The following is a 17,413-nucleotide window of genomic DNA, read 5'->3' as shown; positions in this document are numbered from 1 at the left end:
CGCTGGCCAAAGGCAAATTTCCGCACATCTATCCGACATCCGTCCTTCCTCAATTTGAATTTATGCCCTCTCAGGTGATTATTCTGAGCAAGATGAAGAATCCCATTGGCATTGAGCATGCTCAAACCATTCAAAGCCTTATACACCTCTATCAGATCACCTCGCCGGTGCCTAGTCTCCAGACTCTGTAATTTGCAAAACTTAAGCCTTTCTTCGTAAGAGCAACCCTTTGTTCCATTCACTAATCTTGTTGCCCTTCTCTGTACCCGTTCCAGCAGCTCTACATCCTTCTTGAAATGAGGCCTCCAGACCTGTATACAGTACTCAAGATGTGGCCTAACCATTGCCTTATACAAGGGAATAATCACCTCCTTATCCCTGCTAGAAAAATTCCCGTATATCATTGACAAGACACCATGAGCTACTCTTGCAGCTCGTCTGCACTGCTCAGAGAACTTCATATCTGCCTGCACAATTACCCCCAGGTCCTTTTCATTCTCCACCACTGTCAGTGTAGTACCGCAGAGTTGATACGTTGCTCTGGGGTTACTGTTTCCCATATGTAGTATTTTACATTTGTCAATGTTAAACTTCATTTGCCACCTCTCAGCCCATCTGTTCAACCTTTCCAGATCCTGTTGCAGCAGCATAGCGTCAGTAGTGTCCTTAACAACCCTGCCAACCTTTGTATCATCTGCAAACTTGGACATTAAACTTGATATCCCATCATCAATATCATTCATAAACACCGAAAACAACAACGGACCCAACACTGAACCCTGAGGAACTCCACTAATAACATTAGTCCACGTTGAGCAGTGTCCATTGATTACCACTCTCTGTCTTCTGCCACTCAACCATCCCCTTATCCATAGCAGCAATTTGCCTCCAGTGCCACACTGCTCCAATTTGTGCAGCAGTCTTCCATGTGCAACAGTATCAAAAGCCTTTCTAAGATCCAAATATATAATATCAAAGTTATTCCCTGCATCCAGTTCTTTTGTGACTACATCATAGTATCCAATCAAATTGGTCAGGCAAGACCTGCCCTTAACAAAACCATGCTGCGTCTGAGCTATAACTGAATTCTTGTCTAGATGATCCTGCAGTGCTTCTTTAACCAGTGCTTCCATTAACTTACCTGGAACAGAAGTTAAACTAACAGGTCTATAATTACTTGTGTCAGCCTTTGATCCTCCTTTGTGAATTGCGGTTACATTTTCACATCTCCAGTCAGGTTTTGTTAAGGGCAAGACCTGCCCTTAACAAAACCATGCTGCGTCTGAGCTATAACTGAATTCTTGTCTAGATGATCCTGCAGTGCTTCTTTAACCAGTGCTTCCATTAACTTACCTGGAACAGAAGTTAAACTAACAGGTCTATAATTACTTGTGTCAGCCTTTGATCCTCCTTTGTGAATTGGGGTTACATTTTCACATCTCCAGTCTATGGGTACCTCCCCTGAGTCCAAAGAAGCTCTCATAATTATGGCTAGGGGTTTGCTTACTTCCTTTGCTGCCTCCTTTAATATAACTGTATAACTGGATAGATCCCATCCACCCCAGGTGCCTTTTTTATGTTTATCCTCAACAATCTCTCCTCCACTTTCCTCTCAGTTATTACAAAATCATCCAGCTCACTACCAATGTTTACTTTACCTACATCATTCTTCTTCCTGAATAACTCCTCATGCGTGAATGTAGATGCAAAATACTCGTTTAGATTGTTAGCCACCTGAGCAGGATCCTCAACTGTTGAACCATCAATATCCAGTGGACCAATCTGATTCATCCCTTTCCTTCTCGAGTTTAAATATGTAAAGAACTCTTTTCTGTTTTTCTTTGCATCCTTTGCCAAGGATTTTTCGTAGTCTGCCTTTGCCTGCCTAATCTCCTTGTGACTTGGTTACAGACCAACTTATATCTATCATAGGCTTCCATGTCACCCATTAATTTGTATGTATCCCATGCATTTTTCTTCTCTGCCACATGCCTCATTAGTTCATCTGACAACCATTTAGGCCTAAACCTTGAACAATATTTCTTAGTTGGTATGTAAAGCCTGGTAGCCTCCAAGATTAGTTCCTTGAATGCTTCCCATTTTGAGTTCGCTGTTGGTAACATCATCAGTTGGTCCCACTGTATAGAATTTAAATACTGTCTCAGACCATAGTCGCCTTTACGAAAACAAAAACCCTTCCCTTTACCTCTGATGGTAGTTACCTCCTTGAGTAAATCCCACTTCAACACACTGTGATCACTGCCACCTAGTGGTTCATTTATCTGCAGATTCTTAATGCATGAAGAATCACTACTGATAATCAGATCAAGAGTATTGCTCCCTCTTGTTGCCTCACGAACATGCTGATGTAGAAAACAATCATCCAATAAATCCACAAAAGCCTTGCTAGTGTGCGAGTGACCAATCCACAAATTCCAGGCAATATCTGGGAAATTAAAATCCCCCATTACAAGACTCTCTGATTTACTGGCCCACTCTATTTCCCTGTACAATATCTTATTATACTCATCAGAGTCATTAGGCCTATAGCACACTCCTACTCTCAATTTTGATTTCCCTATGCTTATGTCACACCAAACTGACTCGACACTGCCCTGTCCATCGATGTCGACTGGCTTCACTTCCTTGGACCTTATGTGTTTCTTAATTAATAGCATAACCCCTCCTCCCCTCCTGTCCTGTCTATCCTTTCTATACACATTGTATTCCCCAAATTCCAGTTCCGCATTACTTATATCTGTGTGACACCACGTCTCTGATATCCCAACAATATTTGCCTTTGATGTTTTGAGCAATACCTCAAATTCATCAAATTTATTTACCAAACTCCTAGCATTGGTGTACACGCAGGTATACATGCACCTGTTTCTATTCTTAGCTACCCTAACACAACCCATGTGTTTACTTGTACCGCAATGACTCCCAGCAGTCTCTGAAATATCCTGCATCTTGTTTTTCAGGCTTCTGCTCATTTCAATAGAAGCAGTGCAAGAATCACTTCCACCTCTGCCAGTGGCTACTGTTAATCTATTAGTCCTTGTATCCCCCCCAACTAGCAGTTTTCCGACCCACCTAACACTGCCTCGACAGCATCAGCAAAAATTCTTGCACCCTTTCTATTTAAGTGTATCCCATCCCTGTAGAAGCAATCTCTCCTGTTAACAAGTACAGTCCAGGCTGAAAAAAATTCTACCCCTTGAGCCTTGCACAATCCCTCCAGGGCCGAATTGATCGACAAGGCTCTCATCATATACTCCCTCCTATTGTGTCTGGGCAGAATTGCAGACACTTTCAAATTCAACCCTAATTCACGGCTTTTTTTCAACATTGACCTGTACTTGCTAATTAATTCCACCGGTCTCCTACTCTTAATATCATTAGTGCCAACGTGTACAACTATATCACCTTTTGTGCCCTTAAAAGATGATATCCGCTCTACAACGTCATCAACCTTTGCCCCTGGCAGACATACCCTGGTCCTATTCCACCTATCCTTTTTACAAAGCATGTTCCCTGTTTCCCTGACAATAGAGTCACCAACAACTACTAGTTCCTGTGGGACCAGCGCATTCTGCCTAGGGGGCTGCCTCTGTGTTGCCTGATGACCAAGTGCAATGTTTGGCGTTGATGTGGGCAGCTGAGAGCTTGATGGGCCCCTCAATTTATTTCCTTCGAGGGCATGCACCCTGTCCTTCAAGCTCTCATAAAGGCCCATAACAACGCTGAGTTGTCGCCTGATTTCCTTGCACTCCTTACATCGTGCACACACAAAGACATCCCCCTTGGCAGTATCATGTCCCGTACCCGACTGCTCCGCAAACATCAAGCAAACAGTGCATTTTAAAAGACTGTGATTCAGAGGGCAACTGCCCCCCTCAGTTCTCCCCTGAACCACAGCACTCCCATTAGCTTGAGCCTTTTGCTTTGCTGCTCTGGTCAGAGTCATGATTCCGATTTAATTCAATAAAATTTCAAAACAAAAATTAAATCCTTAAGTTATATCCCAAAACAGTTATGTTATATATATATATTTTTTTTTTCGGTATCTAGTGTTTTCTACGAGTTCCCTTTATACAACTTCCGTATCACGTGTACCGCTATAGTTATGTATTAATTATTTGTTACGATTAAGTCGTTATATATATATAGAGTTAAAAATACAATTTAATTGACAATAAAGTTTATCAAGATTAATAGATTTACTGATTAATTGACAATATTATATTATGCACTATACTACACTAAGCTTATGCTATCGCGTAAAAATGGCGGGAAATCTCGAACGGTACTTCTACAGACTCGTAAGTATTGATTAGCTTCCAAATCTCGCTATCTCAATTTAGAATAAACTAAGGATCCTGACTAGGTCTATAATCTACTTATAGAAGATAATTTGATATAACAATTGGTTAATAAATCGACTAAATTTGGTTTAAAAAAAAAAGACCTCTCGTTCAATTTGTGACACATGGATTTGATACCGTTACCGATACTAAGTAATATCTACAAAATCTCTGTCTAAGTTAAACTTTAAACTAAGTATCGTAACTAGGAATATAAAGCTACTCTAGAAAATAAGTTAATATGACAATTTAAACTAATAAATCAGAAAATAAATCAGGAAAAACTTCTCTGTTTCAAGAGCTTCAAGGAGCTACCATTCATGACAAAATGCGACTAGTGGTCCATTGCAATATTTTGTTGTGCACACAAAGATTGTATTCTGACATGATGTGCGACATTGTGACCCATCTGTTTGCATGCACAATATTAGCCATCATCCTCTGACCTCTCTCATCAACAAGCAACATTCTTCCACAGGAGTGCCGTTGAGAGGATGTTTTCTGTTCATTGCACCATTCTCGATACACCCTTGAAACTGTGGTGTGTGAAAAGTTCAGGAGAACTGCTGTTTCGGAGATGCTTTGTCCAGCACATGTTGCACCTACTACCATGCCACATTTGAAGTCTGTTAGATCACTTCTTTTCCCCATTCTTGCTATGGTTTGTATGCTTAACTGATACTAGAAAGGTTGTTTTGCTGCACTTATATCCACAACTGTGGTCATGTGACTTTTTGCAACGTTGTGGGACAAACCATTTGTGTGCACAGAAAGTGTGTACCTAATAAAGTGGCAGCACAGTGTATATACTGGAATAAAATATATGCAGTCATAATGGAATAATGGTTATGCAGGAATAAAGGTATGTCAGTGTCATTAGTGGCAGTTGATATAGCATAGCTTTAACTCTGTAAAAAGGTGAAAATTCTCTTTAATAACTTTATACAAAATATAAACAAATAAAAAATATTTATTCTTAATTTTTTTGGGGAAGATTTATTCCTTTTTCCCCCTCCCCATGCCTCTGTTGTATACATAGTATTGTTAATTAGTTTTTTTTAGAAAATTTGTTTTCAGAAATATTATTTAAATTTCAGCTCCAATTAAAGTTTATAATAGATGGTAATGTTTGATTTTATTACACTTTGTGGAATTTTTGATATATGCAGGAAGTCTCCTATTTACATCTTTCTGAAGTACATAATTTCAATATAACATTTTACAGAATTTTAAATTCTAAATTTACATAGATTTCAGTTAAGTGGGCATAAGTAATATGGTGGAGATGCTGAACTGACCAGTGAGATTCTAATCGAGTTGGAGTAATAAAGGATAAGAGCACAGGAGTAGGAAATGCAGCTGACATCCAAATGAAACAGCTCGCTACAAAAAGGAAGTTAGATGGCTTCATTTTGTTTAAGGCCGACCGGGCTAGCCGGGTAGGTAAAGTGCCTGCCTGGCAACTCAAAGGTCGCGGGTTTGATTCCCGCCTTGGGCTGGATATCACGATGGTGCCAAACCAACCGGTTGGTTGGATATCCCGGCCATGATACACGAAGGAAGCAAGAAAAAACTGGTTCCTTCGTGTATTGATTACATCATACGAAATAAATAAATAAATAAATTTTGTTTAAAATTCTCATTGAAGATGATAAAATGTATAATGGAGTGGCAAGTCATTTGAGTATTGAGTAATCTTTTGTGCTGATATAATGAACTGTATTGAGAGAAGTAGAAGAAGAAGCAAAATTCTGTGCAGACCTCCTTGGCTTCTTAAAACAAATAATTTGGTAGGACTAATACAGTATATAAAAATAATTGTTCATATATACAGTACAATACATGTGTGTATTTTTATAACTTTTATTTTGATTTACTATTGATTTGTTTAATTTTTATTTTTAATAAATAATTAATTACTTAACTATCATCAAGTAAACATCAAGTAAATCAAGCTTTACTTAAAGCTTGATTTACTTGATGAATCCAAAAATTTGACCATGGGAATGCATTTCCTCTTTATAATGTGTAACATGTGTAAAAACATGTCCAATTTATGTTGTTTCATTATATTTATTCCCCATATCCCCATGAATGGGAACATATGACAGCAAATACCTCTTTACTTATATAAACTCTAAAAGGAAGGGGATGAATCAGATTGTCCACTTGATATCAGTGGCTTGACTGTAGATGATCATTCCCAGATAGCTGCTGAACTAAATGAGTATTTTGCATCTACATTCACACATGAGGAGTTATTCAAGGAGGAGAGGGCCAGATGTTTATCAAATTCTAACAGGAAGTTAAATGATTTTGTAATAACTGAGCAAAGTGGAGGAGAAACTGTTGAAGTTAAACATAAGAAAGGCACCTGGGGTAGATGGGATCTATCCAGTTATATTAAAGGAGTTGGCAAAGGAAGTAAGCAAACCCTTAGCCATAATTATGAGAGCATCTTTGGACTCAGGAGAAGTTCCCACGGATGTGCAAATATATCTCCGATTCACAAAGGGGGAATCAGAGGGTGACAAGAGTAATTACAGACCTGTTAGTTGACTTCAGTTCCAGGGATAATAATGGAGTCAATGGTTAAAGAAGCATTGCAGGATCATCTAGACAGGACAGCAGTAATAATTCAGACACAGCATGGGTTTGTCAAGGGGAAGTTCTGTCTGACCAATTTGATTTGGATACTGTGATGTGGTCACAAAGGAACTGGATGCAGAAAATAATTTTGATATCATATACTTGGATTTCAGGAAAGCATTTGATACTCTTGCACATGGAAGACTACTGTACAAATTGGAGCAGTATAGCATTAAGGGCAAGTTGCTACAATGGATAAAAGGATGGTTGAGTGGGAAAAGACAGAGTGGTAATCAATGGATACTGCTCTACGTGGACTAATATTATTAATGGTGTCCCTCAGGGTTTGGTGTTGGGCCCATTGTTGTTTTGTATATTTATCAATAATATTGATGAAGGTATGTCAAACTTAAGTTTAACATTGACAACTGAAGTTTAACATTGACAAATGCAAAGTACTGTATAATGGTAGCAGTAACCCCAGAGAAATGTACCAACTGGGTGGTGTTACACTCAGGGTAGTGGAGAATGAAAGAGACCTGGGGGTAATTGTGCAGTCAGATATGAAGTTTTCTGAGCAGTGCAGACAGGCTGCCAGAGTAGGTAATGGGGTCTTGTCAATGATATACAGGAATTTTACGAGCAGGGATAAGGAGGTGATTATCCCCTTGTATAAGGCAATGGTCAGGCCACACCTTGATTACTGCATACAGGTCTGGAGCCTCATTTTAGGAAGGATGTAAAGTTGCTAGAACGAGTACAGAGAAGGGCAACAAGACTGGTGAACTGAACAAAGGTGAACGGTGCTCTTATGAAGAAAGGCTTAAGTTCTGCAAATTTCAGCTTCTGGAGACTAGGCACCTGCAAGGCGATCTGATTGAGGTGTATAAAGCCTTGAATGGATTGAGCAGGCTTAATGCTAAGGGGATTCTTCCTCTTGCTCAGATTACAAATCTGAGGGGGCATAGATTCAAACTGAGGAAAGACAGTTGTAGAATAGATGTATGGAAGTTTGCCTTTAGCCAGTGGGTAGTTGATTGTTGGAACAAACTTCCACCTGTTGTTGTAGAAGTTGATAGCTTAAATAAATTCAAGGCAGAACTAGACAAATATTTGAAATGAATGGATCAGTGAAGTGGGAAGGTTTTTTTTTTTTTTTTTTGTGGCTAATGCTGTATAAACTTGCTTTCTTGTATCATGTGCCTCTACTAATGCAAGTGCTAATATCCTCATGTAAATCAGAAATTACCCATACAGACAGTCCCTGACCTACATAAACCTTGACTTACATAAGGTGTAAAATGAAAAAAATATATATATGAATAAATAAATAAATATACATGTGAATATTTATAGATTTTTTATTATATGTATGAAATGAAGATGTAGGTGTAGTAATGGAGGTAAATTTCATAATAAATAAATTAAAAGTTCTTATGTAAAAGAGCATATAGCACTAAAACCTAATATTAGTGAGATATAAAAATGAAAAGTAGGGCAAGTGTACATTTTTAGTTTGGGATCCTCATATGTAAAAACTCAACTTACATAAATGTTTCAGGAACTGAACCATTATGTAAGCTATGGGCTGCTTGTATTATACTAAACTGGACATTTGAAAAATAGACTAAAGGAATGTTAATTAAAAACAGTACTAGTAATTTTCTCTAACATTTGAAAAGTTTTCTGTGATTCAATTATTGGTTTGACTTTAGTTGTCTCATCAAAGTTTCTGTGTATGCTGTTTACATGATATTAATGCCAGATAATTTTGTTGGGTCAAACTTTTCTTTCATTTTAAATTGCTATTCTTTATAATTAGAAATATAACAGAGCAAGAATAGTATAATGTACTGATGTACTTATTCTTCTTTAGCATGTAACTGTAATGGACGCTCCAATAAATGTTTCTTTGATAAGGAACTGTGGGAACAAACTGGCCATGGAGGCCACTGTACTGACTGCATTGACAACACTGATGGACCAAATTGTGAAAGATGTCGAGAAAATTTCTATCAACGAGAAGATGCGAGATGTGTTCCTTGTAACTGTGACTCTGTAGGTAAGATGGAATCACTTAGTTCAATTTATTTATTTGCATAGTGTAGATTAAGCTATTACCTATATGTTAAAATAATGGTGACAGTATAATTATGTGATGTTCTACTTAACCTCTAAACACGTGGAGATAAAAAGCACTTAAATGATTCTGAAAGATAAACTTTTATCTCTTCTTTATATAGTATATAGAAAATTCAATAGTTTTTAAATTTACTGTATATAAATACACGTGAGGTATGAATGGCCTTGTAGCTCCATTCTCTTTGTTTAGCAATTTAAACAATTAATCTATCTAACAATACAATGTCACTAAATTTACTTGAGTTTTTACTCAGCTCCATCATCTTGCATCTCACTTTGTGGATATATCAGGTCCCTGGATTGTTCAGGGCTTCACAATGTCTGCTTAACCATCAATAAGACTCAAATAAGAGTCAAGACGGTGATCAAATAAGAGTCAAGATGGTAATAGCATATACTTTAAATAAAAAGCAGTATATATCTCTATTGGAGCAATAGTTTTTATTTGGGTAGTGCAATATTGAGACAACTCATGATGAAGGGCCTCCATAATATGAGATTGATGCACAAAGTAACAAACCTACTTTGTGAATCGGTTATCATTATGCATCATTGCTATGTACATAAATAGGCTGTGCCCTATTTGTAAAATAATATTTCGTGATAAATTCTTGCTTAACATCAATCAAACAGATTGAAACAAAAATTATGGTAAGAACGATGTTTAAACAGATTTATACAGTAAATAAAAATTTTTAAAATATTAAACCATATGGGTTTCCAATTTTCTCACAACTGTGGGCAAGGAGTAGAATGCAGTGGCATATCAAAGTAGAATGCTGTGGTAGCATGTGATTAGTTATGTTATGTTATGTTTAGCCTACTACAGTACATTGTGTAGGGTTCATGTGTAAAATAAGGACTTGGTTTTCACTTCTGAAGAAGGCATATTATTTGAAAACTCATTATTACTTTTATCTGTGTATGTTTTATCACTTTTAATTCAGGCTTGCACATACTGTTTCACATGTTTCTTCCAAGCACAGAAAGATTTCTGTAAGTCATTCTTTGATCTGAATGCCTTCAGATCAAAGAATGATTCTTCTCATTCTTTGATCTTCATTCAAACTTTTTTGCATTATCTTGGTACACACTTTTCTCATGCCTAAATTTTCAGTTAAAATTTATCTAACTGTGTCTTTGTCTGTTTTGAGTTCTGATACAACCATTCTTAATGCTTAAACAGTGATCATCCAGCCATCTTTCAACAATTCGGGTCTCTTCCTTCAAATTTTTTCACAGCCTTGTCACAATTTCAATGTAGAATGTTTGATTGATAATCTGATTTGGTGGGATGTATTCAGCCATAATTCCTTTACTATCAAAGAAAGCAAGAAACATGATTTTTGATTTTGACATTCTTGCGTTTTTTTGTTTGGGAGATTGTTTTATCATCTATTGCATTGACTGTCTTTTAGTGTTGGGTCATACTGGAACAGCCAGCTTTCATTGCAAGTAATTACAGTACTCAGAAAGTCTGGATCTTCTTCAGTTTTTTTTTTTTTTAAACACCTTTGCAAACTTGGAGTCTTCACATTCTTTGATCTTCATTCAAACTTTTTTGCACCATCTTGGTATTTATCTAACTGTGTCTTTGTTTGTTTAGAGTTCTGATACAACCATTCTAATGCTTAACAGTGATCACTTCTAATCATTGTCCTCACTTGGTCCACATTTTCATCAGTTTTTATAGATATCAGACAGCCGGGCGCCTCCGTAGCCAGGTGGGAAGGAGCAGTAGTGTGTATCACATGCTTCTTAATTAGACCAGGGTTCGAGCCCGTCACCACCAAATACGGAAGATGCGGAAAGGTCAGGGAATGACCACTGCATATCCCGGAGCAATATGGCCTTAGTTGCTAATGCTCTTAAAAACCAAAACAACAATAACAACAACAACAATCAGACAGCCTGGTCATTCATTGTCTTCTACTTTCTCTCTTCCTTTTAAAAATCTTTTATTCCATTCAAACACTTGAGCTGTTGGCAGAGTATCTTTGCCATAAATTTAATGTAACAACTCATCACTTTCAATTGGTGTTTTCTTCAGTTTCACTAAAAATCTGAGGTTGATTCATTGTTCAGTTCTTTTTGTCTGCCATTGCTGGAAAACTGCAAAAACACAAAGTAATGAAAACCTGTGTCACTGCAAAGTGAATGGGCATGTTGAAATGTGACTTGGCAGACAACTAGGGAAAGGTTCAAAGTCAACTGCTGTGCATTTGTTTCACAGGTGGCACTTGGTATGTGGTGGCTGCATGCACAGTCTTGTATATAGCGATATTAATCTTTAGTGGGTTAGATAAACTACCTTCAAAGTTTGCTCCTTTTATTTTATATAACCATTCCAGTGTCTTTGTAATGCATGAAAATATTACTGAAAACAATTTTCTGGAGGACCTTTTAATAATATTAACATGTTGCTCAGTAGAAAAACTACAAATTCTGGTCTATTCTTCCCCAAGCAAGATTCAAAAGCCTGTTCATTAAAAGCCTTATGATACTATAGTCATCACCCACCTTATGGTGTTGGATCCAGCAATATGGTAGTTTTTCCAATGACGTTGCCATGAAAACCAAACATTTGCAGCAACTTCAAGAGCAACAACACATCAATGAATGTGCTCAGGGAAATTATTTCAGCAATGTTTCTAGGCTCAACAGAAATGGAGTACATATATAAGACAGAAGGATCTGAAGGTGATCACATCCACTAAAGGTTATTGATATATATATATATATATATATATATATATATATTTTTTTTTTTTTTTTTTTTTTTTCTTTTCTAGAATTAGTCTGTTTATTTTATTATCAGACTTTATAAATGAAGTCTAAATTCTTTACATTTGTTGCTTATGTGTAGTCCATTTTACTAACTTATTTTTGTATAACCAGCATGTATTGAATTAATGGAGAAGTGTAAATTTAATGTTTCTTGTTTTCAGGTTCCCGAAGTCTTCAGTGTAACAATCAGGGTCAGTGTCTTTGTAAACCTGGAGTAGAAGGACAAAGGTGTGATCGTTGTGCTTCAAATTACTATGATTTTACTGCAGTAGGATGCAGGTAAAAAATATAAATTTTTCTTTCTTTATAAAAGAAAAATAAGATGAATAGCAAAATAATAAAGGTTGCATTATTGAATTTTAATACAGGCATTGAAATAATTTGAATATTGTACAGAGATATGTATATTTCCATACAATATCCACTGGTGAGACAAAAGTATTCCCCAAAACAGAAACTGAATGCTGAGATGCGTACAGTTTTTAAACAATTTTAATTCTTGCACTGAAGTATGCAACCTAATATTGGGATTAAAGGTACACAAGTTTTTTATGTGTTTAATTGGAAGTTTTTGTTCATACATCACTTGGCTGCTATTGACACCCATCATTCATCCTACTTTCCAGCCCTTTAGCTGAACACTCTAGGTATAATGAATGAAAGTATGTTGTTAACAACCCTGTGTTTAACATACCAAATCCAAATATAAATTTGACAACTTAGATAAATTATACTTTATTACCTCCCAAAGTTGAAATAAAAATGACTGCTAAAATAAATCCTGGATAGCACATGAATGGACAGTGTATCTGCAGTGAACAGCAATATTTATATGGTTAATGACAGCCAACTGAACTGCACCCCATCCCTTATGCACGTAGGCATTTTGTTTGTGTAAGGAATATTTATAATTAAAATTCCTGTATGGGGCAGAGACTCTAGCTTGGGAATTGAGAGGAGGATCAGCTAGTAGGAACCCCCCCAGCACCAAGATTGTATTTTATTTATTTATTTTTTCTTATTTTATTTTATTTTGAAAATGCTATACCTATACTACAAAAACACTGCCTGCCACCACAATTTGCAGGCTGTGTAGAATATCTGCAACTGCCAGTATGGGATCTCTTTTAAAACCACTTTGGTGTAAAAATGGATTTCATTTGAGGAAGAAGAAGATGGTTCCCTTTTTCAGAGTGAGAAAGGTTATCACAGATCATGTGATTAGAGATGTTATACATTGTAGGCATAGCATCTCTAATCAGTAAAATGCATTATATCTCTGAAGTGCATAATGAGAAAATTCAGGGCACTCACTCCATTTGGCATCAGGAGATATAATTTTGAAGGAATTTTTTGTGTGGAGAAATGATTAAAGGTAGAATTACAGGTGACTTTAGGAAATTAATCACTATAAAGCCAGTACCTATTAGAGATGCCTGATCATTTGGTATAGGCAAAAAAGCCAGTTCGGGATAGTGATTGAAGTTAAAGAGGGAAAAAAAATGATTTAGCTATTTTCTTTGGTATGGTCTTGTAAAGTGATAATTGTTAATATCATGGAGATACTAATACCTAATATTTTGGAGGTGGCAAGTTATAAGTTGGTTCTGAATCATAAGAGGATGGAAGTAGAATGGTGATGCACCCAAGGATTGGCTGCTGTGCTTCAGCAACTGGATCAAAATAAAGAAGAAAAAAAGAAGAAAAAGTGAGTCATTCTCTACATCAAAGCAGTGGCTTTGATTCTTAGCCTCCCCAAGGAAAAATCCTGGGTGTGCCCTTGAGATGGAATGTCTGTACTGCAGAAGGAAATCACATAGCAGCTTGTAGTGAGACTGATGAAATGTTTTACCTATTTGGAAAATGGTCATATGTTTGCTCGGGGTAAAGCAGCTTATGGTAAATGTATGACAGTGAAACATATATTCAGAGATGTCCCCCAGATATCTTTTATTGAGGCTATTACTTGGAGAGTGGAATTTAATATAGTAAATGAAGGGAGTTGGTTTGGTAGAGTTACCAGCATTGCAAGTTCAGGAGGAGATATAGTTTCAGTTTGGAAATAGGTTGGTCAGGCAGTAGGCAGGAAACAGAAGAAGCTTGTTAGAGGAGTTGAAAAGGCATATCGATCTGGAGAATTAGAACAGGAAAGATCAGATTTGTATTAGCCATGTGATGCAAGGAAGCCAAAGACTTTTGCTGCACTAACCAAAAAAAAAAAAAAAAAAAAAAAAAAATACCTATGTGTTACCCCTTTTCCATAGATAATGATAGAGCAGGCCTTTTAATTTCTCCATGCTGTTGGCTTCAGCTACTCATGGAAGCAACATATTCCAATGATTAAGAAGTTGCTGTCTAAAGGAAAAATTTCTACAGTGCAGTCAGTCCATAATTCTTCCCCCTTTAGTTTTAATTTATATCTTTTAGTTCTAGAATCATTTAATACAGTGAAAATTTCACCATCAGTCATTTTACTGTCCTCTTAGAGGATTATGAACCCCAATCTGATATCCCCCCAGCATTGATTTGCTGCTGTTATGGGTAAAATTATCTGAAGATTTTATTCCTTCAGATGATATTGATTACTTAATATAAGCTGCAATCTTAATCCATATTTCCCTGTTTTAGTGATGGAAGAGATGATTTCTTGTAATCAGGAGCTTGGAAAAAAATCCCATAATGTGAATCTTAATTTTTGTAACCATTTTTTTTTTTTTTTTTTTTTTTTGAAAAATACACCAGTTGTCAGGTGGTTTTGTGATTATTTGGTGGTTCTTGTCATACTGACTACTTGATTAGACTGGGGTTCGAGCCCGCCACCACCAAATATGGAGGATGCGGAAAGGTCAGGGAATGACCACCGCATATCCCGGAGCAATATGGCCTTAGTTGCTAATGCTCCTAAAAACCAAATAACAAACATAACAGTTATGTTCAGGTTAAAAACACTGTGTTCAAGTTAATGGTAGGAAACTTTCTTGGGAAAATGACATCTCAAGCATGTCATTTTCCCAAGAAAATAACATAAACTTTCAGAATGTATTTTACTTTTATTATTTTAATCTTATAGCTATATATATATTTTATTTTTTTATACTATTTTAGTTTTTTTTAAAATTTAATATATTTTTAAAATTTAATTTTAGTGTAAAATCAATTCGTATCATTATATAGAAAATTCAAATTAGTCCCAAATATTCATTTTCATTCTTCTTTTTTAATCTAATTAATATGATTGTAAACAAATATATAAAGCCTTTCTGTTTTCCTTTTAATATACAAGTACAAGTAACATCTAGCCTAGTAACTTAGGTAATAATTTTTCATCGAAAAAATATTATTTCAACCTGATAAATTTAATGAATATTTTACTTTCTAGACCTTGTGGTTGCAACGTAGCCGGAAGTGTTAATAATAATCCCACTTGTGATACAGTAACTGGAATATGCCATTGTAAAGAAAATGTGGAAGGACAACGATGTGAGAAGTATGACATTAGCTTTGTTGTTATATATTTATATTATTTTATGAGCCTTGTTTTGCCATTTTTATTGTGAAAACTATTGGTTTATTTTTAAGCATATATTTTTTTTCTTTATTTTTGTTTTTATGTATCAACTGGAGCACAGGCCCTGCTAATTCATAAAACCAAAATATACTACACATCAAAAAAGTTCATAATAATTAAAGCACTTTACAACCATATAAAATCATGAAATATTCAAAACAGTATTTATAGCATAATGATGTAAAATATAAAAAATAAAGTGCAATATTATGTAAAATTACTTATCAATAAAATTTCTAGATAGGAAATGGTATTGGCCATATGATGCTAGGAAGACAGAGGCTTTTGCTAAACCAGCAAAATAAATAAAGAAATATCTTTATTAAATTGCTGACTGGCAGCAGATGTTTACATTATTGATTAACTTTGCAGGTTGGCCAAAAAGTTAAGATAAGTATAATTAGTTTTGCAAAATGTGGGTACATCTGGTGAGGGCTTCTCAGCCACCTAGGTGAACAGTAGAAGAATATTCTTGTTGATAAATCAGAGACATCAGTTCTACCCAGAATAAATATCTAAAGAACTTCAAATGCACTGTTTCTCTTTTTTCTCTTCTATTATGAAGAGACCCAGTTCAAAATCGAGAACAGTATTCTAAAGAGTACTGTTCTCTTTGTGACCAGAAACAACTTTTATAAAACTTATTTTTTTTCCTTCGTGCTTCCTCCAGAGTGTTAATTTGACTTTTAACATTTAGGAAGCCTAAAAATAGGAGAAAGATTATCTATGTCATGCAGGCTCCTTTTTATAGTGTTATCTCAAGTGACTTGAGACATCCCAGCCAGTATAAATCTTGATTACTTTGTCCTACCATAGTGATAAGTTTTTAGCTTATAAGTTATCCATTGTAGTCGTATTACTTCCATATTGTTGGCTCACCTTGTTTGTTAAGAAGCCATATAGTTGGCTCCCCACTAATAGGTTACAACATTAGAAAGTGAGGAATGGATATTCCTCAACATTAGAAAGTGAGGAGTTAGCCCCCCGTCAGTTCCCATGAACCCTGCATAGATGTGGGATCTCCTCCTAGTATAGAGAGTTTCTGACTATTCAAGGATACATCAATAAATATTAAAAATAGTAAGGGGGACCCAACTAACTGACCTCATTGGTACCCTACTCATCACATTAGTCCACAGAGAGTAGTAGCCATTTATAATCACTCCTTGTCTCCTGTCATGGAGACAATGGATGATTATAAACTAACCTAACCTTAAACATCCCTTTATCCACAATATTAACTTGCCCCTAATGCCACATTGCTCCAAATATGAAACCAGATTATTTATTCCTAATTTATATATTTTATTAGTTTTTATTACTATATAGTTTTTATCTGTAATTATGATTTTATTGTCTGTTGTTAACACATATTTGATATCATTGCACCAAATACGGAGGATGCGGAAAGGTCAGGGAATGACCACCACATATTCCCGGAGCAACATGGCCTTAGTTGCTAATGCTCCTAAAAAACCAAAACAACAAAACAACATATCATTGCAGTTTTAGCTGGACCTTTTTTTATTAATTTTACTTAGATCAGAAGTTTCTATCATTAGACAGAAAACATAGTAATGCTACATTTTGATTGGATGATTAAAATTTTAAATTCCTCTTATAGGTGCAAACCAGGCTATTTTGATTTGCAGAAACATAATGAATTCGGATGTCTACCCTGTTTCTGTTATGGTCATTCCTCTGTGTGTCGAAGTGCTCCAGGATACACTACTGTCAGTATCGATAGTACATTTACAAGAGGTATATTTAATTTTTTTCCATTTTTTTCTCCCTTTGAAACTTTTAGAACAATTGAATGAAGGATTTTCATTATTATCTAAATAGTTAATTCTATTATCTTTATTTATAAAGGTAATAGAATGATGTAAATATAACTTAACATCCACAATTGTTTTGATTAGTGATGTATATAATTGATAAATCATAATTGAAATAATTGATT

General features: G+C 35.7%; 1 protein-coding gene across 1 annotated transcript in view; it reads left to right on the top strand.

The window, feature by feature from the left end:
• Positions 1 to 17,413, top strand: part of LanB2 (laminin subunit gamma-1) — a 166,945-nt gene that overhangs the window by 102,262 nt on the left and 47,270 nt on the right. Inside the window, exons 5-8 of the mRNA XM_090375827.1 lie at positions 8,830 to 9,015; positions 12,044 to 12,161; positions 15,262 to 15,369; positions 17,075 to 17,211. Of these exons, the coding sequence (XP_090231953.1) occupies positions 8,830 to 9,015; positions 12,044 to 12,161; positions 15,262 to 15,369; positions 17,075 to 17,211 (549 nt within the window). The remainder of the gene's footprint in view (positions 1 to 8,829; positions 9,016 to 12,043; positions 12,162 to 15,261; positions 15,370 to 17,074; positions 17,212 to 17,413) is intronic.

The sequence above is a fragment of the Mastigoproctus giganteus genome, chromosome 6, assembly GCF_048544385.1.
Source record: "Mastigoproctus giganteus isolate SK-2022 chromosome 6, ASM4854438v1, whole genome shotgun sequence".
Lineage (NCBI taxonomy): Eukaryota > Metazoa > Arthropoda > Arachnida > Uropygi > Thelyphonidae > Mastigoproctus > Mastigoproctus giganteus.
This window is presented reverse-complemented; position numbering and strand designations above follow the sequence as displayed.